At 38.5% G+C, this 23,835-nt stretch overlaps 2 protein-coding genes across 10 annotated transcripts; both read left to right on the top strand.

Moving 5' to 3' along the window:
- The first annotated feature begins 210 nt into the window (after window positions 1-210).
- KRIT1 (KRIT1, ankyrin repeat containing) lies at window positions 211-20,995 on the top strand. 9 transcript variants are annotated; one of them, XM_017817745.1, is made up of 19 exons: window positions 731-829; window positions 925-1,029; window positions 1,391-1,462; window positions 2,377-2,498; window positions 2,943-3,102; window positions 4,250-4,342; window positions 5,227-5,356; window positions 6,834-7,077; window positions 7,399-7,514; window positions 7,927-8,070; window positions 9,147-9,303; window positions 9,587-9,694; window positions 11,331-11,487; window positions 13,494-13,645; window positions 14,306-14,472; window positions 16,413-16,500; window positions 18,174-18,380; window positions 18,686-18,802; window positions 19,243-20,995. In XM_017817745.1, exons 4-19 carry the CDS (start codon window positions 2,397-2,399, stop codon window positions 19,309-19,311), a joined length of 2,211 nt encoding a protein of 736 aa, XP_017673234.1. In that variant the 5' UTR covers window positions 731-829; window positions 925-1,029; window positions 1,391-1,462; window positions 2,377-2,396; the 3' UTR covers window positions 19,312-20,995. The 9 variants fall into 9 exon arrangements, with proteins under 9 accessions (XP_017673241.1, XP_017673233.1, XP_017673242.1 ...); XM_017817749.1 differs by having other exon boundaries at window positions 1,391-1,721; XM_017817746.1 differs by having other exon boundaries at window positions 925-1,101.
- A 1,733-nt stretch (window positions 20,996-22,728) lies between these two features.
- LRRD1 (leucine rich repeats and death domain containing 1) lies at window positions 22,729-23,640 on the top strand (the record flags this gene model as incomplete). Its single annotated transcript, XM_017817642.1, is given in 5 exon segments — window positions 22,729-22,884; window positions 22,946-23,015; window positions 23,018-23,340; window positions 23,342-23,443; window positions 23,446-23,640. Coding segments are annotated over 5 exon segments (846 nt in total), but the record flags the coding sequence as incomplete, so codon positions are not given.
- Between the last annotated feature and the right edge of the window lie 195 nt (window positions 23,641-23,835).

The following is a 23,835-nucleotide window of genomic DNA, read 5'->3' as shown; positions in this document are numbered from 1 at the left end:
CTCCTGCTCCCGGCCCGGGCCGCAGTCCCGGCTCGCTCCCTCTATCTCCGCCCGCGGTCAACAATCGGCGGCGGAGGCAGCACAAGTTCAGGCCGCCGACCCGGAAACTCATCGGCAGCCGAGGCCCGCGGAGCTCTGACGGGAAGCGGATCCGCCGCGCCGGGGGAGGGAGCGGGGCGGGATGGGGCGGAGCGGGGCGGAGCGGGGCGGGACGCGGGGCCTGGGCGGCGGGAGGATGCGGCGGGCAGGCGACGGCCGGTGCGACCGAGGAAGGCAAGGCAGGCAGGGAGCGAGCGGGACCGGGGTGCTGTCCCTGACCTCGGCCCCAGGGCGGTCTCGGGCAAGGCAAGGCAAGGCAGGCAGGGAGCGAGCGGGACCGGGGTGCTGTCCCTGACCTCGGCCCCAGGGCGGTCTCGCGGACGCAGGAGCCGCTCCTACCCCACGGGACTGCAGCAGGAGCACCGCTCCGGGGACTACTGCCCGGCGGCTCCTGGGCGCGGCCGGGGAAGTTCGAGGGCGTTTCCCGGCCGGGTAGCGGGGGCGGGAGGCGCTGGGGCGCGGGGCCGCCCCCTCCTGGCGCCCTTCTCCGAGAGCGGCCGGGTCCCGCCATGCCCACGGAGGCGGCGCTGCGGGGGAGGCCGTGGAACCCGGCCGGTCTCCTCCGTGGTGGGGCCGTGATCCCGGCGGGAGCCGCCGTCTGCCTCGTCCCGGGGGGTCCTGTGGGAGGCGGGAAGGGTCGGCGGTGCTGGGAGAAGCTGGAGTGAGGCGTGTTCTTCAGACCGGCAGCCTTTGGGATGGGGCCGCGTTGTTGGCACTGGGTTTGGTCAGGGTCAGTTCCCGGTGGTGCCTTCCGTTTATTGTTACAGCCTTGCAGCCCTATCCTTCTTCATCCTCAATTTTTTCTTTTCTCCATTCGTATCGCAGCTCCTGGGCTGTCGGTTTCCCAGACGTGCTCTGGATTTAGTGCAGAGCACTGGCAGAGGGAGTTGACCTGCTGCTTATTTGCCTGTTCCATCACCCGCTGCCCAGGTAGCCTGGCCCTACCAGTGCAGATTCCCTCCACACAAGCCAGTGACCCAAGCCAAGTATATCCCAGTACATGTAAGGATACCCAGGGACCATGCCTTTCCCAACTGCTCATAAGGGATAGTTGTTTCTCTTTTCTTTTAAAACTCTTGATATCGCAAAGTATGACTTATCACAAGTCAGCACATTGCTTGCTTAATGTTTCTAGATGGTACTGTAATGACAATCATTAGATGTTTCTCTTTGGATATTACTATTCACGTACCATGACTAATCATCTATTCATCAGTATTTAGCTTAACTGAAGGTGAAAATGACCATGCTGTTATTTATGTTGGGATTTTTTTTTTTACTATGTTTTCAGGTAATCTGATCCCAAGAAAATTACTGGACTAAGGGCATGGGGATCTGAAGACCTCTGTTTCTTCTAGGAGAGGTGAAGAAGCTAGAAATAGTAACATTTAAAATCTGTGGAGGAATTATTCTGCAAAAAGCATGCGCTTACTGATGCTATGGAATGAAAGGGTGTTCATTTGCAGATGAAGAAAATGATCAGCTGGAAGGGGCTAATGGTCAGGCATGACCTTTCTTTCTCAAAGCTGATGTGTGGAGTGATTTAGCTTTAGGAGATTTTCACTATAATTTTCATACAATTTTGTGATTATAAGAATTCTCACCTTGGTTTAAACAGAAGGGTAAGCATTTTTTTTTCCTTAAATATAAAAGCCTCTGTCCACTTTTTGCAGAAACTAAAGATGTATTCCTTTCAGAAGCTCTGTTTGAATGAATTATGCACCACTTTGCAATCCCACTGAAGTAAAACTAAGTAAATGAATCCATATTATAGTTTATCAGTTTTGTTACTTGGCTGTAGGCAAGACTGTGTTCTACTTTGGAGGGGAGGAGAAAAAATCAGGTATTTTCTTGAAATCCCCATGGAACTCATAGAAATGCAGTAATTTGTTGCAGAACATTTTATAATTTACAGTCCTTGTCACTTTAGAATCACTTTTGATTTCGTATCTTTTCCAGAGTTCTAAATTTCTTTGACCTATTGCCTGGCTTGGAAAATGGGGAAGATAGTTACAAAATGAAAAAAAATACATTCTTTTTATTTTAAAAGTGAGTTAGAGAAAAGATTATTTGTAATAAATCTATGTGATGTACTGTTTTCCCCTTTCACAAAAAGGAACCAGAATTATATCAGCCATTGGCATTTCTCCAGCTAAAGAACAATAAATGAGTAGTGCAAAGTACCAGTGGATATAACCACTACATCCTGAAGTTTACTGTGCTGTTGGATGGCTTTTTCAACTGAACCTTTACTTCCTGTTTATTTGTTGTTTCCAGTGATAAAATAAGAAGGAGACATGGGAAACCCAGAAAACATTGGAGATGCATATGTTGCTGTGATTCGTCCAAAAAACACTGCTAGCCTCAATTCTCGGGAATATCGAGCTAAATCCTATGAAGTAAAACTATTTTAATTTTTATTGTCTATTAGATGTTGGGTTTTTTTAAATAATGCATTATAGTAAATAAGTAATAATATAGGAGAAGAGAAAAATCTGACAGTAAGATTACTTAAGTAACGTCTATGTGTGTCATATACCTACTATGCATTGCTTCATCCTTATGGTATTTGGACACTTTATGGTTTTGTAATACCTATGTATTTTATTTCAGGGCCTTTTGCCCTGTGGGCTGCTCGTTACAAGGGTGTAGCCTTGTGTTTTTCTCTTTAACCTGTTACAGAGGTCATCCTGACTTCACCATCCTGCTCCTCAATATTCAGTACTTCTTGAGTTGTTACTGCTTTTACAGTAGTACAATAAATAATAATAATAATAATAAAAAAGGTTCTGTGCTTCTTTCAGTTGATCTTAAACTCCTTTGGTTTCATTATTGTTTGAAAGATTTTGTTGCTTGAAGTTCCCATTGAAGGCCAAAAGAAAAAAAGAAAGAAAGTTTTGCTGGAAACTAAACTTCAAGGAGGCACTGAGATAACCCAGAGCATCTTGGATTATGTATTAGAAGCCACCAAACCAATTTCACCAGCCAATCAGGGTATTAAAGGTAAAAACATTTTAATCTGATATATTATTGATAGCTTAATAAAAATGCTTTTTAAATTAATTTGGCTTGGCAAGGTTGTGCCTGAAGCATGAAATTAGTATAAAAAAAAGAAGGTATGTTTGGAGGTTCATCACAAAACCCCAAGCTAACTATACAGCTAAACCCTTTAATTTACCTTTGTGTTCCTTTACCTTCCAACTCTATAAAAATACTTACAAACAGATTTTTAATAAATGAAACTTTGTCTATACTACTTCTTCACCTCAAGTTTAGGTTTATAGCTAAACTTCCAGTAAACCAGATGGAAGTGGCTTTTTTATCCTTAATTTCAGCTAAAATTTGACGTGCACTAGTGAATTCATAGATTCTAAAGTCTGGCATAACTGTATCACTTACAGATGGAATTTAATGAGTACGTTTTCTTTTTCATTGTTGTTGCATAGCTGATCTAGTAAAGAACCTCACACTTGTGCTGACAAATTTGTTTTCCAGCATATTTCATTTCCAGATTGGTATAAACTATACAGACTAAAGGACTTCTGTTTTTTGCTATGTACCTCATCTCTGTTTTGTACATAAGGTTATACTGGGAAGGTTCAGTGAGGACAAGTCAATGCAGGGCTGACAATTTAAAGGAGGAATAGCTGGTTGCATGGTAAAATGTCACAGGTGGCAATAACTGCAGCTGGACAGACTTAACAAAGCTTGTTATTCAGCAAACACAGAATAACAGAATTAATACACATCAATGAATGCCTTGTAAAAGCAAAATCTGTCTGTTTCTTATACAGTTTAAAGAGTTTTAAATTGACTCACACAGAAAGCCCAAACATTAATATACTCAGCTTAGTGTGACTGCTGCTGAAATATGCAGCTGAGGTCAGACAAGCAAAAAAAAAACCCCTGCTATAAAGGGCTACAGTCATGTCACTTTTTCATGTTAATGGGTTTATACATATTTATGTTTTTCTTATGTATTTAGATTTTCTTAGCTTGCTTTAGATTATAGGCATAATCATAATTGTTTTCTTCCTAGAAATTAGGGAGATTGTCTGGTAAGCTTTCAGATAGCCAACTCTAGATTTTTTTTCCTTTGTTTTGTTGATTAATTAATTGTTTTGTGGTTTTTTTTTTAATACTGTGCTAGGAAAGCGTGTAGTGTTAATGAAGAAGTTTCCTCTAGATGGAGAGAAGGCAGGCCAGGAGGCATCTCTTTACATTGTTCCAACTGTTGTGAAAGGTAATGCTGAGCATGATTTCTGAAGCTGCACCTGTTTTAGCAGTTCACTTGAGGGTTCATTTTTTTATGAGTATGATGTATGGCATTTTCTGTATTTAAGCATTAAAAGTTGCATTCAGGTGAAAAACTCTCTCTGAATATTTTAAAACTTGAAAAAGTTACTTAAAATTATGGAAAAAAACTTGTATTTAATGTATTGCCTTTGTTTCTGTAATGCTGTCACACTTCTGTTTTAAGCAGTATTTGTGCACTTGATCATATTTTCAAAACATGTGCGTTAACTTGTGTAGAATTTGCTGAGTGCAACTGTAAGACATCCTACTCAGTTCAGTGTTCTTTACTTGGAGAAGAATGCTTATTGAAGTCTCTACACAGTAAATACAGTGTAGAAGGCAAAGTAAATTTCTTGTCAGAAAAATATTAAAAAAAAAACCCAAACCTGAAGTAAATGTCTCTGTGCTTTTGGAGGAACTTTTTCATTTTTGCCTTACTTATAGCATTTAATGATGAAACCTATCAAATAGATACCATTGTGGAGTTACCAATAACAATACAGTTATTGGTAACCCCTTCTAGTCCTGAGTCCTCTTCTTTTTTTTCTGGTAATAGTATACATTTAACATTAATTCCTCAGATGAAGCTGATCACACTGATGAAATAGTGACAGAATACTTTTCGGTTTTTAAGTCTACCCTTTTGGGTTGTGAATTAATGTAAGGATTGTATGTAATTTCTATCAAGCATTATTTTGAAAAAATTAAGTTCCTCTAGTCTAAAGTTAGAATATACTCTTAATTAGTTAGGAAAGTGTAACTACAAAAGATGCAGAAGGGAAAATGAGATTCTTCTCACTGATGTGTCTTCAGAGCATGTTTCCTTTTTAGATAATACAAAGTATACATACAGTCCTGGATGCCCCGTGTTCTACTGTTTACAAGACATCATGAGAGTCTGCAGTGAATCCAGCACCCATTTTGCTACGCTGACTGCAAAAATGTTAATTGCCTTGGATAAGTAAGAAATGCCATCAGTAAAAATACATTAAAATATAATAATTTCATATTTTATATAAAAATATAAATATATATAAAAGATAATTTGTAGATATAGCACATTGTTTGTATAGGATTCTTGTGATTAAGAAGGAAATCATCACGATATCATGTTATTGTCTTCATGTTTATCAGAAATTGAAACCTTGACAGCAGAATTTTAAATTTTTCCAAATTTTTTTTGCAAACTCGAGAAGGGTGTGCTTATGTAAATCAAGTGGCTTTTTGGAAGTTCTTGCTCACAGTGAATGTTTTATAAAATCATATGTTTAATCTTTTGTAAGTGACATAATTGTCATCTGTAAGAGCATTTGCCAGTGTAGTAAAAATATCCTGTAATTGTATACCATTAAGATTTGCATTTAAATTAAATCTCCCTGTAGAAAGGGAGTGCATCTTCCCTAGACACACAAATCTATTTGCACTAGGGAATTAAATTTTAGAAAGGTGATTAGTTGTTTAGCCAGATTTATAGTAATTTTAAGTTTGAGTATATGAGCAGATTTTTTTTTTTTTATGTACTCTGAACAAGGAATATCAGAGCTTATTTGCATTAATAAAGTTATCTGAAACTCCTGGCTAACATGAAAAATCATACATTATAGACTGTTATCAAGTTCATGAGAAAGCATGTGCAGAAACCTAAATACAAACCCGGCTTTAGACCCTTAGTTAAAATGTGCACTACTCAACATAACACTAAAATAATTTAGGGGCTCAGTGAAGATACATTTATCCAAAAACCGAGATGAACAACTTGACCTGAACCTTGTTATATTACATATGTGGCAGGAAAAAATGGAGCAGGTGCACAGTACTGACTTTCCCCAGTAACTGAGAGTAAGAGGGCTTTAAAGCTCTATACTGTCAGTAGGAACACACTGGGAAGAGAATAAACTTCAGCACATCTTTGTGAAAAGGCAGGTGGTAGCCTATGTGAAAGAGACTTAGCAGTTTGGAAATTGGACCTTATGGTTTTTTTGCCTTTTTCTGTCTCTCCCTAATGAAACACATGACTTGGAAGGCTTAAGTCAGCACAGATATTGAAACTGACCCTTAAAAAAACTGCTTTAATTTTCAAAATTTGTATGTTGGGAGTAGGAGTATTGATAAACTGAAAGTAAACGAAATGGTGACACGGTGTGGTTAAGTTTTTGGTTATAACCAGTGTTACTCTTAGCTTATAATTTCCTTTTCTTTGAAAGTTTGCATCCGCAGGAAATGTGTTTCAGCACATACAATTGCTTAACTGTGTGTGGTTAACAAATTTCATGTTTGGGGATTAGTCATATAAAATTGACTGTGCACATTATAATGTTTTTAATTAAAATTTGTGAGTGTCATACATACAGCTCTTAATCAAACAAAATAATGGACAATATAACCAAAATAATCCTTTTCTACCTGAAAATGAGTTATTCCCCCATTCTCTCCTGCAGGTGGTTGGATGAACGGCACACCCAGTCTCACTCCATCCCAGCTTTATTCAGACCATCTCCTCTTGAGAGAATTAAAACAAATGTAATAAACCCTGCCTATGCTATAGAACCTGGCCAAACAGAGAGCTCATTACACATGGGTTATACTGCCCTGGAAATAAAGAGTAAAATGTTGGCATTGGAGAAAGCAGATATGTGTATCTATAATCCTTTATTTGGATCAGACCTTCAATATACCAACAGGGTAAGAACTATATTTTCTTTTAATATTTTTAAAACATACATACATTTTCATTCATACATTCATTTATTCATACATTCATTTATTTGATATGGGTGTGTGCTTTATGTTTAATACAGTCAGATTTCATTATTTAGCAGTAGATGTGCAATAATTTCTCAAATCCTCAATTTGAACATCATTCTCTTTAATTATGAAATTATGAAATTAATTATGAAATTATGAAAACTTTGGTTTCAAGAGAATACCTCGCCTGGATGGGGGATCGTGTAGCAAATCCCAGTAAGATATTTCTTCAGTGATGTTTAAATTATGTCTTCACAGGTTGACAAGGTGGTAATAAATCCATACTTTGGCCTTGGAGCTCCAGACTATTCAAAGATTCAGATTCCTAAAAGAGAAAAGTGGCAACGTAGCATGAGCAGTGTCACAGAGGACAAGTATTATGTTACATTCCTTTTTCATTAGTTGATAATTTTGTTTTGTTATATTACGGTAGCACTTGGTAGACTTGGTCAGAGTGAGATTCCTATTAATTTAGGGCTTTACTGTATAAATACTTTTTAATTAAAAATTCTACTTTAAAGTCTCTAAGTGCTGAAACACAACAGTTAAAGGATGGATTAAGAAAGGTGTAAATTATAAACATTAGAGAAGCATTTCTTGGCATAAGAAATACAGCTCTGGCTTGACTACTGCATGACAAAAATACTAGCTGCATGAACTTCAATTTTATTCTTCACGTAGATCTACAGTTAGTGCTATGTTAGTAATTTTTAAAATGCTGATGTTTTCAACTATTGTGATATTTCTGAATGGTGTTTTCCTCCTGTTTCCTCTTTTAATTCATAGGGAACACCAGTGGGTAGATGATTTCCCTCTTCACCGCAGTGCTTGTGAAGGCGACTCTGATTTACTAAGCCACCTTCTGGATAAAAAGTTCTCTGTTAATCAGTTAGATAGTGACCATTGGGCACCAATCCATTATGCATGCTGGTGAGTCAATGAGAGTTTTGCCAATCAAATGCATTCTCGCTATCATGATTCTGTAGCACTAATAATTTATGTAATTTATCAGCCTCAAAAAGAAGAAATAAAAAACATCTAGACTTCTTATGCTGTGATTCTAATATATGTTAGTGTTAACCTTCTGAAGAGAAAGATTGCTTCAGGTTTTGAGATAATTTTCAGTTGAATGGTTTTGTAGGAGACCGGGTGTGGAGATCATGTCATCACTTACCTATTGGGTGTTACATCTCTTCTGAGTACCTATTCTAATTCCTGTTGGAGACACTGGGTCTAGTTTAGTGTGGTAACTTCTACAGTCTTTGTTGGCTAAAGGCTATGAGCAGTTTTACAGCACAGCAGTATCTGAGCTGAGCGTGTTTTGGTGCTGGTGAAACTTTGAGTGGGAAGCTGAACTAGGTAATTTACAGAGGTCAACTTGTCTGACTCTAACTGTGATTTAATCTGTAAGTACTTGAAAGCTTTCCTCAGTTGTAAAAATGTTTTATCTTCGTAGCAGTTAGTCTTTTGTAGATATAGTGGTCAGTATGTCTGACGATATGAATAACACAAAAATAAAACTTGATTATAAAAAACCCACAACCTCACTTGATTTTTAGTGTTTGTGAGAAAGTTTGCAAATAATTTTTACATAAAGTATACACAAGAGTTACTAGTTATAAGTATGAGGCTGAAGAATCCTCCGGATCCAGCTGCCTGCAATCAGAAGCTGAACTCTGATTGTCACAGAGATTTTTTTTTTTCCCATCCAAGGCTGAACTCTGTTCAGCCATGACTGAATCACTACAACTGCTCAAACTCAGCTCGTTTAAAACAAGGTTCAGTTTGTCTAGAATTAATCCAATAAATGGTTCCTGGACTAATGAATACCAAAGAAGTGCAGAACTAATGTTAATTTCTACAAACTTATTAATGTTCCATTTTCTTTGGTGTAATATGGAAGCTAAAAGCTCTTGAGTGTAGAAAAAGACTTTTTCATATTTAGGACTATCTGAAAAAAATATTCTACATTTGCTGTGTCTGTTCTGCTTTAACCCTGTCTGCAGGTATGGAAAAGTTGAAGCCACCCGAATGCTGTTGGAGAAAGGGAAATGCAATCCAAACCTTTTGAATGGCCAACTTAGTTCTCCTCTTCATTTTGCTGCTGGAGGTGGCCATGCTGAAATAGTACAAATTCTACTAAATCATCCAGAAATTGACAGAGTAAGTTCAGTTTATGTATAGAAACAGAAGTTTTAGCAACATTTTGTAGCTTGTGTATGTGAAATATTTTGTGTCCAGATCACAATGTGTAAACACAATGATCTTGTTAAGACATTACAAAAAAAGGCTAAATATATTTCATTACTCCTACTCTTCCCATTTTATATTAATTAAAAGTTTGAACTGTATGATCAAGAACCTTAACTGTCTCGAAAATGTGTAAATGTTTTCTCTGACTCCAGTGAAATAGAGCTAGAATCAGTGTTTCTGTTTGTGTTTATAGCACATTACTGATCAACAAGGAAGATCTCCACTGAATGTCTGTGAAGAGAACAAACAAAATGAGTGGGAAGAAGCTGCAAAACTACTGAAGGAAGCCATAAATAAACCTGTATGAGTTCATTTTCTAAGTAGTTTAAAATTTATATTTAATTTACACTTAAACTTGTAGGAGAGCTAGGCTCACTTACAGCTGTTACTGGAAAAGTGCAGTACACTGAAATTATTAGTGAAAATATTGGCAAACTGACATTTTGTCTCTTTAAACGTTTCTGTTCTGTTTCATGTCTCAAGAAATACATGTAAGACTTTAAACGTGATGCTCTGATTTATTTGTAGGAGCATCACATCAGCTTCTGATTTTATGTCTACTTTTGATCATACAACCATCAGGTTTCTTTGTGCATTGTCATCTTATATGTTGATAAACAGGAGTATTCAGCTGGTTAAATGTAGGCTTCTGCAAAGTAGACCTTACATCAGTTAGTCAGTGTAGGCTTCCTTGGCAGCCAGTGGATATTTAGCCAGGGTAGGAAACAAAATTTACAATGTGATTCCTCTTATCCTGAAGTAGATTTAATATTAGCCAAATGATATAAAACCACTTGTTTCTTTTCTTTGAATCAGATGCAACTGATATCCCTGTAGGTAGGTGGTAGTAAACCTGTCAGTTTTTCAAGATGTTTTAAATTATCTTCATTTTACTCTGTATGAATGACCTTCCAAAATAATTAAGGAAGGAACTGACCTTTATTTTAGGGTTCTTATTATGCAGTTGATTAAATGGCAGGTGTGTACGTCTAATGACTCTGAAGACTAATGGACACATTTTAAGTAGATTTCACAGTGTAAGAGGTTGTCACTTATTACTATTTAATACATTAAAATAAAAAAACCCAGGAATTACTGCAGTAGGAGGGACAGTGACTACTGCAGCAAAAATAGACTGATGTTTTCCATTCCAGGCTCATTTTCAGTCAGTTGTCATTTTCAAGTCATCCATCTTTTTTTTTCAAAAGTTTTTAGGAACTCAGTTCTCGATGACCTTGTAGATTTGAGAAGGGGAAATTCTTATGACTTTTTTATTCAAGCAGCTGAAACGTTTAACCTGTTAAAGAGATGAAAACAAGACATGTCATTAATTTCTGGCTTGTATGTGTATGCTTCAAGCACCCGATTTACATTTACATATGTCTTTCAGGAGGCATGTTGTGGGCTCACATACAATTTCCAGTGAAAGCTGTGGGAGTTCTGGAGGGGAAAAGGATTTATTAGTAGTAATATAGAAGCACTGTAAGATTTAATGAGATTGTATTCTTATTTAGTGGGGTCTGAGTAAAAGGTGGATGCTTCCCTCTGAAAGATGAGTCTTTTTAATATAGACTAATGAAGGGGAAAATTCATAACCTGCCAGTAATAGCAAGGTAGACATTCTGGGATATGCATAGGCAGTTGAGCCCATATCCCTCAAGGAACTTTTAAATACCTGCTTGCCTCCAAGTTTAAAAGAAGTCCTCAAAATACCAGTAATAACTTTCTGAAAGTTATTGTTTTAAAAAACACAGTATATGAACTTGCACAGGACAAAAACCAAGCAATTTTGATAAATATGCAGGAATTGTGCAGTGCTCTTTTTCCCAACATTATGGATGTTGCTGAATTATGGTAAAACTACTTTCCTCTTCAGAAGCACCAACAGAAAGGATTTTAACAAGTTGGATTTTTAATATGTTTACATTTTTGTGTAGTATGAAAAGGCACGAATTTACCGTATGGATGGATCATATCGTTCTGTCGAGTTGAAACATGGAAACAATACCACTGTGCAGCAAATAATGGAGGGCATGCGCTTGTCTCAAGAAACTCAGCAGTACTTCACTATCTGGATCTGTTCTGAGAACCTCAGTAAGTCAACAAGGATGATGGATATACTTGAGGTTTTATCATAGTTTATTTCTGCTTATCGTTAGGAAAAAATAATACTGTCCTAGGAAAGTAGGAAACGTGCTCTCTGACAGCCTTTACAGCCTGATGTCTCCAAAGTGTGCTTTCAGAGCTACAGAGCTTCTTTGTTTTAGCTTTCCCTTTGGGGATGCTCAGTAGGTCTGCCTGTGGATCACTGTGGCACCTAGAATGTATTTCATCCAGGAAGATGAAGCTAGTCCAGGTTGTCTTTCTGTTACAGGGCACCTTGGCTGTCATAGTCCTTACTGCTGGCTTATCCTGATTTTAGTTGTGTTTTTCTTCCCAGCGTATCTGAAATTGGATGCATGTAGTTGTTTACAGATGTTTAGTCTTTTTAAAACTAGTAATTAAAGCAAGCCAATTAATGTTTTTTTTATTAGGTCCTTTAATCATGTGAATTTTCATGTGTTGTGCACCAAAATAATTTTTGATAAATGAATTCTCAGATTTATTTGGTGAGAGAGACTTCTGATGCAAAAAGTCATTATTACATTTGTTGTATTTTTTGGTATTTCCGGTCTAAATGAAAAGTATATTATAATTTTTGTTTGAGTTATATAGGAAAAGATGAACAGAACCCCAAAAGAGTCAATGAGTGTGATTGGGTTTTGTCAGAAATTGTGGTCAACAGTACTGCTGCAACACGATAGCTATAGGACACATTATCATGGATTACAAAGCACAGTTCAGGTCTGGTAGGATACTGTGCTCTAAATATTGCAGAAATCTTTTCTTCATTCTTTAATCTTTCTCTCCCACTGTCACGCCTTTTGCCGTTTTACTTTTCTGTATGCCACACGACTACTGTAACGCTGAGATAAACATAGGTGTTAATATCTGGAAGAAAAGGAAGTGTTTGAGTGTTAAAGTGTTGCTGCTTTTGCCTTTTCTAAATATGTCATGTTTTCATAGAGTCATTTGCATTTGCACCTTTGCATTTGAGGGGGATGAGCTCACTGATACATTGTTTAATTCTTTAGATATTTAGTTTGAAAATGAGCTTCTGTTTTATGGCTTCAAACACCTAAGGGACAAGGTTCATTATGAAGTATGTTTCTTGCAGTTTGCATACAACTGTAAGGACCATAGATTTCTTGCTGGTAGGACAGATAATGTTTTCCTGTGTTTGCAAGTAAGATGGGTAAGTAAGTTGAATGAACAGATTGTTCTCAGTGAATGATGTTGCACTGTAATAACATGTCTGTTGAAGTTTTTCCTGTAATGTGAGATGTCACAGTGTGAAAGCCAGAGCAGTGACAAGGAGGCAGATACAGCCTCACTCCTAGAAAAAGCCAAGCAATGATCTAAGGACAGGAAGGGTGAGTGAGCTGAAGGTACAGACTAGTACATAGTAGGACTGCAGCTGAAAGCTTTGTATTAATGTTGCACGTCTCGTATACAGAGGAGAACATGAAACATTGAATGACTTTATCCTGCGAAGAATCAAGACATTTTACAGATTAAAAAGAAAAATGTCTGTTCTGAAAAGTTTATGGTCAATATATATGTACACAAAAATGGCAAATACATTTATAAGATAAATTATATCTGTATTTTTCTGTCAGAAATAAGATTATTGGACTTTGTATTTCTCCCATAATAATAGAGAAAACAGTCTCTAATGTTTTATTATCTTGTTTTTAAGGTCAGTCTTGGTACTCAATTAAATTTTTAAATACCACTTACTCTTGAGAAACTGAAAATAACGAAGTTTCATCACTACTGCATTTAGTGAATTGATGCAAGGAGTTTTTCCAATAAATCCATATTTTCAAAACCTTTTATATGTAGCAGTTTAGAAAACATAGGGAAAATATTTGTTAATGAGTCCTCAATTTCAGATACCCTGGTTTTGGTGCAGCGTTTAATAATTTATGTATATATGTGTGTGTATGTGCTGGGTTATTCTGTTTTTTTATTTAGAATCAAACCCTGTTATTTTTCAGGCCTCCAGCTGAAGCCATATCACAAGCCTTTGCAACATATTCGAGACTGGCCTGAAATATTCACTGAACTGACAAACTTGGATCCTCAAAGGGAAACTTCACAGCTTTTCTTGAGAAGGGATGTGAGACTTCCACTGGAAATAGAAAAAAAGGTCAGCATTTGGAAGTGATAGCTTGAAATCATGGTCAGACTCAGAACACTTTGACCATTAGCACTCAGCGTGTATATGACTGTAGTAATATCCAAACTTATTAAGCCTGACATCTCCTCTCCTTTTTTGTAATAGTTTGAGTCTTCACATTCTTCCCTCCCTCTCTCTCACCTTCCTGCCATCTCTCTATTCTCTGTCTCTTTCTCACCCTCTCAGTTTGGTTTATCATCTGTCTCTGTGCCTCAGTCTCTGTCTGTCTGTCTGTCATACAGCTAAAAACAACCAGCCTGATTTTCTTTCTCTTCCTTGTGCTGTTGTTTTCCAGTTATTTAATTGGTTGGTTTTGTATAATCCCATCAAACATATTACTCAAAATGAACTCACGGAGGAGAAATCCATATATATCAGTATTTCTATGAACCTTCTAATTGGGCATGGTATCCTAGTCACCTTTCATTTGTTTGTTAGATCAGTGAAGTGTTGAAGTAAATCAGTGAAAATATGTCATTTTTTCTATTACAAAGCACTACGAAAATGTACACTTCAGTCAGGATCACACCTTTGTCTTCTGTTTCTGAATCAGTGAGAAATTATATTTATAGTTTCTAAGCTCATTTTCTTTTTTACAAAGAAATCATATTGTTTATATCTTTTTAACAGATTGAGGATCCATTGGCTATTCTTATTCTTTTTGATGAAGCCAGATATAATTTACTGAAAGGTTTTTATACATCACCTGATGCCAAGCTGATCACACTGGCAAGTCTGCTTCTACAAATAGTCTATGGGAATTATGAGAGCAAGAAACATAAACAGGGCTTTTTAAAGTAAGTATATGTGTTTAAAACTTAAAATTATGGGTTTAGATTAAGTATTTTTAGATAGCACTTACTGTGGAACTCTCACATTTTAGATATGATATATTTGTTGTTTTTCTCCATTACTGAGCTGTAGTTCAGAGTAATCACATAACCCTTGTATGCATAAATAGAAGCTGGACACTGGGTCTGAAAAATGTATTAATCTTAATTGTTGCAGTTCCAGGCAGAGGGATGGAGGTTCTGTATCCTGTAAATCTGTCCTGAGATTACAATAATACCAAAAAGAGTAAGTGTATTCATGTGAGTGAAAGGTTCTGACAGGACTGAGACTTTGAACAGTGCTAAGGAAAACAGTTAGACCAACTTCTGGGGCTGACTTTCCTCCCTCTTTGAAGAGGACAGACCAAAGATATAATTTATCTTCTGTCATTGGTATGAGAACTGCTGTACTAAATTGGTCAAAACCATAGCACCAGTAGGGCTCTGCCAGATGGTATTTTTCTCTCCCCTTCTCTCGGCATGCCAGCACAACAGTAGCTGAGCTATTCTGGGATATGGCTTTTTCTTCCCACATACATTTCTACAGCAATATCTGAGACCATCAAGATTCCAGTTCTCTACTGTGTGCACCTTCACCCCCTGCCATCTCCACCTCACTTCATTCATGGAACAGCAGCTGTGCAGTTCTGGAATGCTACTGTGCTTCTCATCTCCTCTCATTCGCAGCGTCAACTGAGCTGTCTTGATTTGCTGGTTTTTTGGTTGTATTGTCCTGCAGTTACACAGTTGGTAGATGGAGCATAAGGAGAATGGGATTTAAGTGGGACTACCCACTTGCATGAGCGTGCAGTTCAACACCAGCTGGGTTTAGTACAGAACTGCCCGCTGCTGACTTCCAGCAGCTGCAGGGTGGTGTTCCTGTTCCTGTCCACACTGAGGCATATCGGTACTGTGGTTCCAAGCTGAGCCTGCTCAATGGAAGTATTTGACTCTACAGACAGAACTACCTGGAAAGATAGTTTGGGACGGAAAAAAAGCCTCATGGGGATTTGGCCATGCTTTCTGTTCGTGTTCAAATGAAGATGTTGGAAAATATCTCAACTTGTTCTTCAGACAGATGAAAAGATTTATAGTCTGAATTTTTTTTGCAGTTGACATAAATGTTTATTAAAACACTGGTAATTTCAAAAATATATCCAGGCTGTTGTTTCTGTGAGAGTATCCTTGACCTTAAAGATCTGGATACATTGTCCTGTGTAGGATTCTTGCTTGGTAGATGATATGTGCAGTTACAGACAAATACAGTTTAAAAATTACTCAATAGGTTCCAATTCTAGGTTTTGAGACTGTCTTAATTGTACATAACAGCAAACTAGTAAAGGCTTGCTTTCTTCCTTTTAGTGTTTTTTGTTGGCTGTGTTTTGGTTTTTTTTGAAAAAGGCTACTTTATATAAGTAGCTTCTCTTTCATGTCATGTAACATATAACTTTCATGTGGAAATGAATTGGGCCAAGTCCTCAGTGATGCTGACTGCAGGAGTGGAGGGAAGAGTATCTACAGTCTGTCATATTTTTCAAGTATGTGATATGCTGATACAAATGGCTGTTTGTATATAATTTTGGCTTCCAAACTGGAATTCACCAAACTGCTCTGTAACCAGTCATGTGTTCTGCTGCTGGCATTTCCTCTCCATGCCGTGTCCATGATGCATGACACAGATGGTATAACATAAAGCTGGATTTCCATTAACTGAGTATTATACTGTATCTTAGGAAGCCTGGACTTACATTTCAGTAAACCATCTCACCTGATGAGATGAGATGAGATAGAGTAGGAGCTGACTTTCTAGCTCAGTGTGTGACTTGAAGATACGAGGCAGACATTGTTCTTTCTCCTTACTTTATTTAGTGAAGAAAAGCTTTTTTTCTGCTTTGTTTTTCTCTTAGTGAAGAAAATCTTAAATCTATCGTACCAATCACTAAACTAAAAAGTAAAGCTCCTCATTGGACAAACAGGATACTTCATGAATACAAGGTGAGATAAATAAGCAAATAGTAGAAAATCCTGTTCTTAAACATTTTTTGACACTTTGGTTGTTAGGTAACGAACAGGAATACCGGTATATAAAGCTAGAAATGTGTATGTTCTGAATGTTTGAGATGGGTTTTTGGAATGTTTTTCTTGTACAATTACAGTTGATCTCTTTGTTAGAAGTAAATATATTTGCAATCTGTTAATTTACCTTCAGTGTTACCTCTGTATTGGGGATACTTCCAATTCAGGCATAGATGTAAAAAAGTCAAACTTATATTTTCATGTCTGTTTGTTGTGATAGATTACCAAGTCTTTTTTGCCAGTGTAACCTGTATGTTGGGGATCTGACAGTGCTGCTGATGTGCGCACACACACACACACACACACACACACACACACACACACACACAGAGACTCCTTTGATTAGAGCAGTTGATTGAACAAAATTTTTAAATGTGGACTTGGGCTCCTTCTTTAAAAGACATCTAACTGAGGGCTGCAGTCAGTTTAAATTCGTGATCTTCATAAATAATTGTGGAAAAAGTGAGGTGTGTCAGGAAGAGAACTCTACCAGCTGACATGCGTCACTAAAGGTAGCTCCCAGGAAACACTGCAGATCCACCCAGGGAATGTTTTCAGACCTTGCCCCTCTTTTTGAGATGAGATTACTCAATCATAAACTTTCTCTTGGTGCCTGCACCTTTTTTGTCAAAATCCAGCAGATCATTCCTGTTCTTTCTAACACAGATGAAGGAGGGGATGATGGTGGTCTAAGACTATGGTGTATCAAAGTAGTCTCTATTCTATCATCAGATTATATGTAAGAATGAGCACAGCTTTCTTGACTTCTGCTCTTAGGCCATTATTTTGGGGTGTGGGATATGGAGGAAGGAGAAAGGAGATGTAATCTTTTGTTCCAAAGATTTTACATGTTAAAAATGGCTGTGTAGAATTCAGGTAAACTGTAATGTAGGGTGGGGATCCAGAGAGGTTGATCCTGTCTACCGCACCCACAGATATGGCCCCCTAATTGTGGAAGACTTGTGCTCTCTCTCATATCTGTGCCTTCTCACCTTGTGCACAGCCCAACCAATTTTTTTGTTTGGTAGTGTGCTTGGTATCAGTTTTTTTTGAGGTGGGAGCACTCCAGGGATCATTTGTTCTGACTGTCTCACTCTACTGAAGAGGAAGGAACAGAAGCCTCTCTCATTCTGAGGGTGAGCTCCACTAATGAAAAGAGATCTTCACCCCTGTTTTGCTTAGAAAACAAACAAACAAAAAAAATCCATGTTTTTGGGGAGATTAGACCCCTTAAAGGAGGAAGAATGCCTAGTTTTAAGGATTGTGATGCATTTAGTGTCAGATGGGTGCACAGATGCTTATCCCAAGTCCAGGTTACTTCTGAGAAAGGCAAAACTGTGGGGCTGTTCAGAGGTTACGTGTTTGTGTTTAGATTTCTGAGGCTTATACAGGTATTGGGATTTTGTCTCAGTCTCTTCTAGCATTTGAGCCTTTCTGTGGCTCTGAGGTTTAATTTAACTGTGGAAAGATGGTTGCGGGGGAAGCACTTTGGAAATATGTTTAGTGGGAATTGCACTAAACAGGGGGCTTTCTTCAAGTAACCACAAATGCTTGAGAAGACTTGTTGATTGCCATTGTTCCTTTATTTCTAGAATCTCAGCACCAGTGAAGGTGTCAGTAAGGAGATGCATCACCTTCAGCGCATGTTCTTGCAGAATTGCTGGGAAATTCCTACTTATGGAGCAGCTTTTTTCACAGGACAGATATTCACCAAAGCAAGTTCAAGTAGCCATAAAGTCATCAAAGTGTATGTAGGAGTAAATGTAAAAGGGCTGCACCTCCTCAATATGGAAACAAAGGTCAGCTTAAATGTACTGCCAGTGATAACTATTAAACTAAATTCTGTTCTCTTAAAATTTTGTACTAGAAGTAATTTCACATCCAGCTGTTTAGTTAAACTTGACTGAAAATTTCCAAGATTTTAAGATCTTTTAAAGTCACTACTAACAAAGTCTTGTATCACCTTTACTACTTTATAAACTACAACTACATTGTGGAATGTGCTTCTTTTAAGTCTGAATCCTGTCTAAGTGAACAAAGAAAAGTTCAGTCTGTAGGTATGGAGGATATTTTCTGAGTGACAGTTTCCTACATTTCATTGTAGGCTTTACTCCTCAGTCTAAAGTACGGTTGCTTTATGTGGCAGTTGGGAGATGGAGATACATGTTTCCAGATCCACAGTCTGGAAAACAAAATGAGCTTTATTGTGCATACCAAACAGGTAAGCATTATTATTTTTTATCCTTCATGTTCAATTATTTTTTTCCTAAGTTAGTTGCGTCCCTGTTCTCTCTGGAGGTTGACCACCCTTGCACAGTATAAAAGAAGCCCAAGCCAAGCCCCCGCAGAAATTATTTTAAAACTTTCATATTAATATTTCAGAATGTTTGCTTGTTTTCCTAGCATGTGAAGGCTTCAGAATTCAAAATACATAAAATCCATCTGTAATCACTAGGGTAAACTTTTTTTAATTGAAACTGTTTGTTGCATGTGCCCAATCCCTCATACTCTAAGGATATTCCAAATATAGTGAGAACTACAGGGCTGGAGACGGTAACTTTGCGATTGAAACTAGCAGAGACTGAGAATTGCATTTGTCGTATTCTTGATTGTCATTAGTTCTGAAATGCTGATAGAATTTAATTGGATACCTTTACATAGGCAGGTCTCGTGGTTAAACTTCTGATGAAATTAAATGGCCAGTTAATGCCAGCTGAAAGAAATGAATGATCGAAGGGAACAATAGTTACGAAGTGGCGTCTGATGGCTAAGCAAAAAACAACTTGTGTCTCATCGTAACAGAAGACTTCCATGTACATGAGTTTTACACAGTAGAAAAGTCAATTTGTACAGTTTTTTAACTTTGTACAGAAGCTGCATGGTTTATTTTTTTAAAAAACTATACAACATATCTATTATTTTTATAAATATTTTTGTGTTTCATATATAAACTATTGTAGGGCTTTAGCTTAACCAGTAAAGCTAATGAAATGTAAATGGTTTACCGAGCTGGACGAGTATGAATCCTGTAAAGCTTTTGTTCCCAGAGGACTATGGGACTATCAGTGCCATTAAGCAAGTGTCAGTTAACCTATTTACCTTTCATGTCATTCTGTGGAACATCAAGGAAGTATGGTATATGTTACAGTATTTTGTAGACACACTTAATTTTTAAGATATGTCGATAAATATGCTTAAAAGACCAGTTAGACCTTTGAGCAAGTACTTTTGATAAACTCTTGGTTTTTGTTTGGTTTCTGGCAAACATTTTTGCTTGCTTTATTTTTACTCTTAACTTTCTCATACTTTGTATTCATATTTATTCTAAAATGTTGCATGAGGATGCCAAAAGGGAAATACTCTAAATCATTCAGAAGCCATATTGAATGTTTAGCATGCTTGTTTTTTAAAATGGATTTTTACTTTTACTGTGCAATATAAAATGTGTATATGGAGGAGAGGGAGATACGGATTTACAAATGAACCTTACTCAGAGGACTTCAGAAAGTTAAAATGAATCCTACCCTGGATTGCAACACATATGCAGTAGCAAAAACTCATATAGGAGGTACTAAATTATTTCTGTTAAACTAATTTTCCTACTGATTGCTTACTTCAGTTTCTTGAGGCTGTGAGCAGTGCAGGATGCAGAAATGAAGATTTATATTGCAAGGAAGCCAGATACAGTTTTGAGTATTCTGCCTGCTCTTTGTAGAGTCAGGACTGGGGCTCAACATGTTGGGTCCCAAGCGTAAGGTGGGATTCTATGCAGTCTGAAACATATCCTTGCACATTAAAATAGAATCCGTAACACAAATCGTTAAAGTTTCTGGTTGTATTTCAGGGTTTTAAGTGCACTTGACTATTTCTTCCATGTAAACTGCATGCTAAAATAGTGTGCAATATTTTGTAAAAAAATTTTTTTTTAAAAATAAAAATTAGCACTTGCCTCTCAGTTTTGAAATAAAAGTTAAAATGAATGTGAAGAACTGTGCTATTGTATAGTAACTTTACTCTTACCTTACTACTAGTAAGTGCAGTTTAAGAAATTAAAGTAGTAAGCCGTTAAAAAGGTGAACAGGAGACTTATATTTTGTATTCTTCTTAGCAAGCTATACTTTTCTACTTAAAAGTCACTGGCCTAAATAACAGTAAATCTTCATGGATTGTTATATTTTATTTAAGGTAAATAATGCAACAGTTGGATCCTTCATAGTGCATCCCTGCTATCACTTGGCACTGGTATCAGAAATACATTTCTCTACATAGCACTTTCTTAGAAAACTAGAGGAAAATGTTAAGACGGTGTGTCAGTTGCCTATTTAACAATACAATTAATATGCCTTATTGCTGTATAGTCCTTTCTGCTACATTCGTATTTATTACTACCTAATAAATTGTTTGCAACAAGTCACATCTGGTGTTTTTATTTTTGTAATCAGCATGAGCCATCAAATGTTACACCAAGCAGGTGTTATTACCAAAGAGCAGGAAGTTGTAACAGGCTCATCTTTGTAGGGTATGTAGGAAGACCATTGGAGAGGATCATGGGGAGAGTCCCATGGTGGCTATGAATTAAGGTAGCGCTCCTCAGAAACCACTCCAGAATTCATCAGGTAAACTGGAAACTGTTAGTCGTGGCAAAGCAGAGGTTTGCAGATGATGCACATCAGTGGAGCCATTGAGAGCCCAACTCAGCAGTCCCAACAGGCACCCGGGTACTTTGAGCTCCTGCTAGCTGGCTTGTATAATCCTTTCATCTGGAAGTGGGGAAATGAAAACTTGGAACAGAGGGAAATCCAACACCACACAGACACACCATTGGTAACAACCCTGGAATCTCTACCAAACAAAAACCCAATGAAAACAAGCTGCAAGATGGGCAAATCTGATAATTGTGCCTTTGTAAGCCTGAGATGCCCAGCTCACCACTTACAGTCCATCTAACAAGTGCTTTTTTAAAAAGCAAGTAACTGTGCAGCTGCCAAAAGCAAAGATTTGAGAGTTGAATGCCCCAGCCAGGCCCTGTAAGGCAGAAGAGTAACTGAAAACTTAAAACTGTGGGAAGCAGGCACAGTTTTACCAAGTGGAATAACCGAGCGCCTGACCCCAGTGAGCAGCTTGTGCGAGAGGGAGGCCTTGGTCCGGAGGGGAACCCTTCAGGCTGCCTCAGTGTTGTGCAGCTGCTGCTTGGTGACAGGGAACAGTTACGCCAGGGAGGGAGAGGTTTGTTAGCTTACAGCTGGATACACTTCAAAAATGGCCTGTAACTGAAAAAGATACAGGCTCAACAGAAACAATATGTGTGGTTTGCAAAAGTTCTCCTTTACCTTAAAGAATCATTATTAATGTGGGGTAAAGATATAATAAGTTGAAATATAATTAATATAACAATTACACAACATCATGGCTGGGCTTTGCGAACGAAGATTTGGGAGGGGCTCTACCCACATTCGTTACAAGCGCACTGGTGGCAAAAAAGGCCAATACGAGACAGGCATGTCCGTCTGCAAAATGCACAGCAGAAAGACTCCTTAGGTGGTAAATTCTGCAAGACACGATTCTTTCTGCGTTGTCTTTTCTCCTCGAGAGTGATCCTGCATGCGTTCTCAAAGGAAGCAGCAGCATTATAGATGGTGTGTCTCCAGACCTCCCGACTGGAGGTCAGAGTAGACCAGTTATGTTGATCAATATGGCCAAGGCTGAGATGTTGTTTCAGGGAGTCCTTGTATCTTTTCTTGGGGGCTCCTCTCTTGTGGCAGCCAGTGGCAAGTTCACCACAGAGCACGATCTTAGGGAGGCGGTGGTCCTTCATCCTTGAGACGTGCCCTGCCCATCGCAGCTGTGTTCTCAGTAACATGGCCTCTATACTTGTGACTGCTGCTTGTTCTAGAACAGACGTATTGGTCACATAATCTGACCAGTGGATGTTTAGGATTGTACGGAGGCAGCGTTGATGGATGCGTTCTAGGAGTTGCAGGTGGAACAATTACACAATAATGAAATAAAACCATTGCATTCAAATACAGGTAATTAATCTGGAAATCCTGTTCCTTGGAAAAGTAGACTGACACTGTTGCCACCAGAAACATCCTTACTTCATAAACCAGGAGTACAGAATGTCAGTGACAACCAGTGACATCTGTCATGTCTCCTGAAGGAATTGTAAATATTAAGTAACTCTTTCAGAACTACAGCACTGATGGATTTCTGTTTGCATCAGAAAGTGTTGAAACTTCAGATCTTGCAAGCAACAAATTGAAAACTGTACTAGATCCCGTGGCTGATATGAAGAGTTTGAAGGTACTTAACTGATTCCACACCCATCTCAGCATTCCAAAGCATTCTCTGCTACCTCCCACAGCTAGCAAAACTCAGCACAGGTGAGACCTTGATTCAGGGTTTACTAAAGGAGATTACACACTTTAAGAAATTAAAGAGTGTTCGGTCAGTAACAAGACGTTTATGTTTTTACCAGAGCATCTTTTCCAGTTGACAAAACTAAAATTTAGGTTTCTGAACTTTGCAAAAAAATTATTTAAAAGCATTACAAGTAAACTTCGCAACTATAGCCTGTCGAAATGTCTCGTACATTATAATGAACCCAGCTTCCTGCCAATATTCCCAGATTTACAAATGTAAAGGAATTTTTTTTTAAGTAGAAACTGACTGGACTCACTGGATGAACAAACTCTGCCTTTAAAAGACCTCTCTATAACAGATTTTTCTGGAAATGTATTAAGATACATTCCTTTTGAATGAAGAAAATTGTATACGGACAACCAGACCTGACCTCGGCAGCGACGAGCTCTCTCAGTTCCCAAATGCACTATGTGCACTATTTGATCTTAAAACTCTTAGATCTTAGTGGCAACTCTTATTTCAGAAGCAGTACCCGGATTTTCTGACATTAAAGATTTGGGGCATCTACAATTAAACACAAACGACCTGTCCTCCTCCTCCGCGTGCTGTGCTGCCTTACGAACCAGCGCACTGGACTGTCGGGGGGACGCCGGCGGTGACGCTCCCCTGCAGCGCCGGCACACGGCCGTAGGACCGTGTTCTCTGGCTGTCGGAGGTTACACACCCCCTCGGCACACCCCCTTTGGCGCCGCTGGGCGCGGGGGCCGCCCCCCATTCCCGCGGCCCGGCCCCCGCCCGGCCCCCGCCCAATGGCGCCCGGCGCAGCCCGGGCGACGCCGTCACCCCGCCCGGCGCGGCCGCGGGTTGGCTCCGGCGCCGGGAATCGTCACA

This window comes from Lepidothrix coronata, unplaced genomic scaffold (genome assembly GCF_001604755.1).
Source record: "Lepidothrix coronata isolate B3197 unplaced genomic scaffold, Lepidothrix_coronata-1.0 Scaffold62, whole genome shotgun sequence".
In the NCBI taxonomy this organism is placed as follows: domain Eukaryota; kingdom Metazoa; phylum Chordata; class Aves; order Passeriformes; family Pipridae; genus Lepidothrix; species Lepidothrix coronata.
This window is presented reverse-complemented; position numbering and strand designations above follow the sequence as displayed.

What these genes read in the sequence shown, in the direction of transcription:
- KRIT1 (XM_017817752.1), top strand. Translation starts at nt 2,397, where the DNA reads ATGGGAAACCCAGAAAACATTGGAGATGCATATGTTGCTGTGATTCGT. An exon ending in GATCTGTTCTGAGAACCTCA is followed by an intron (nt 11,488 to 13,493) that starts GTAAGTCAACAA and finishes GTTATTTTTCAG; the next exon opens with GCCTCCAGCTGAAGCCATAT. An exon ending in CACTGGAAATAGAAAAAAAG is followed by an intron (nt 13,646 to 14,305) that starts GTCAGCATTTGG and finishes TCTTTTTAACAG; the next exon opens with ATTGAGGATCCATTGGCTAT.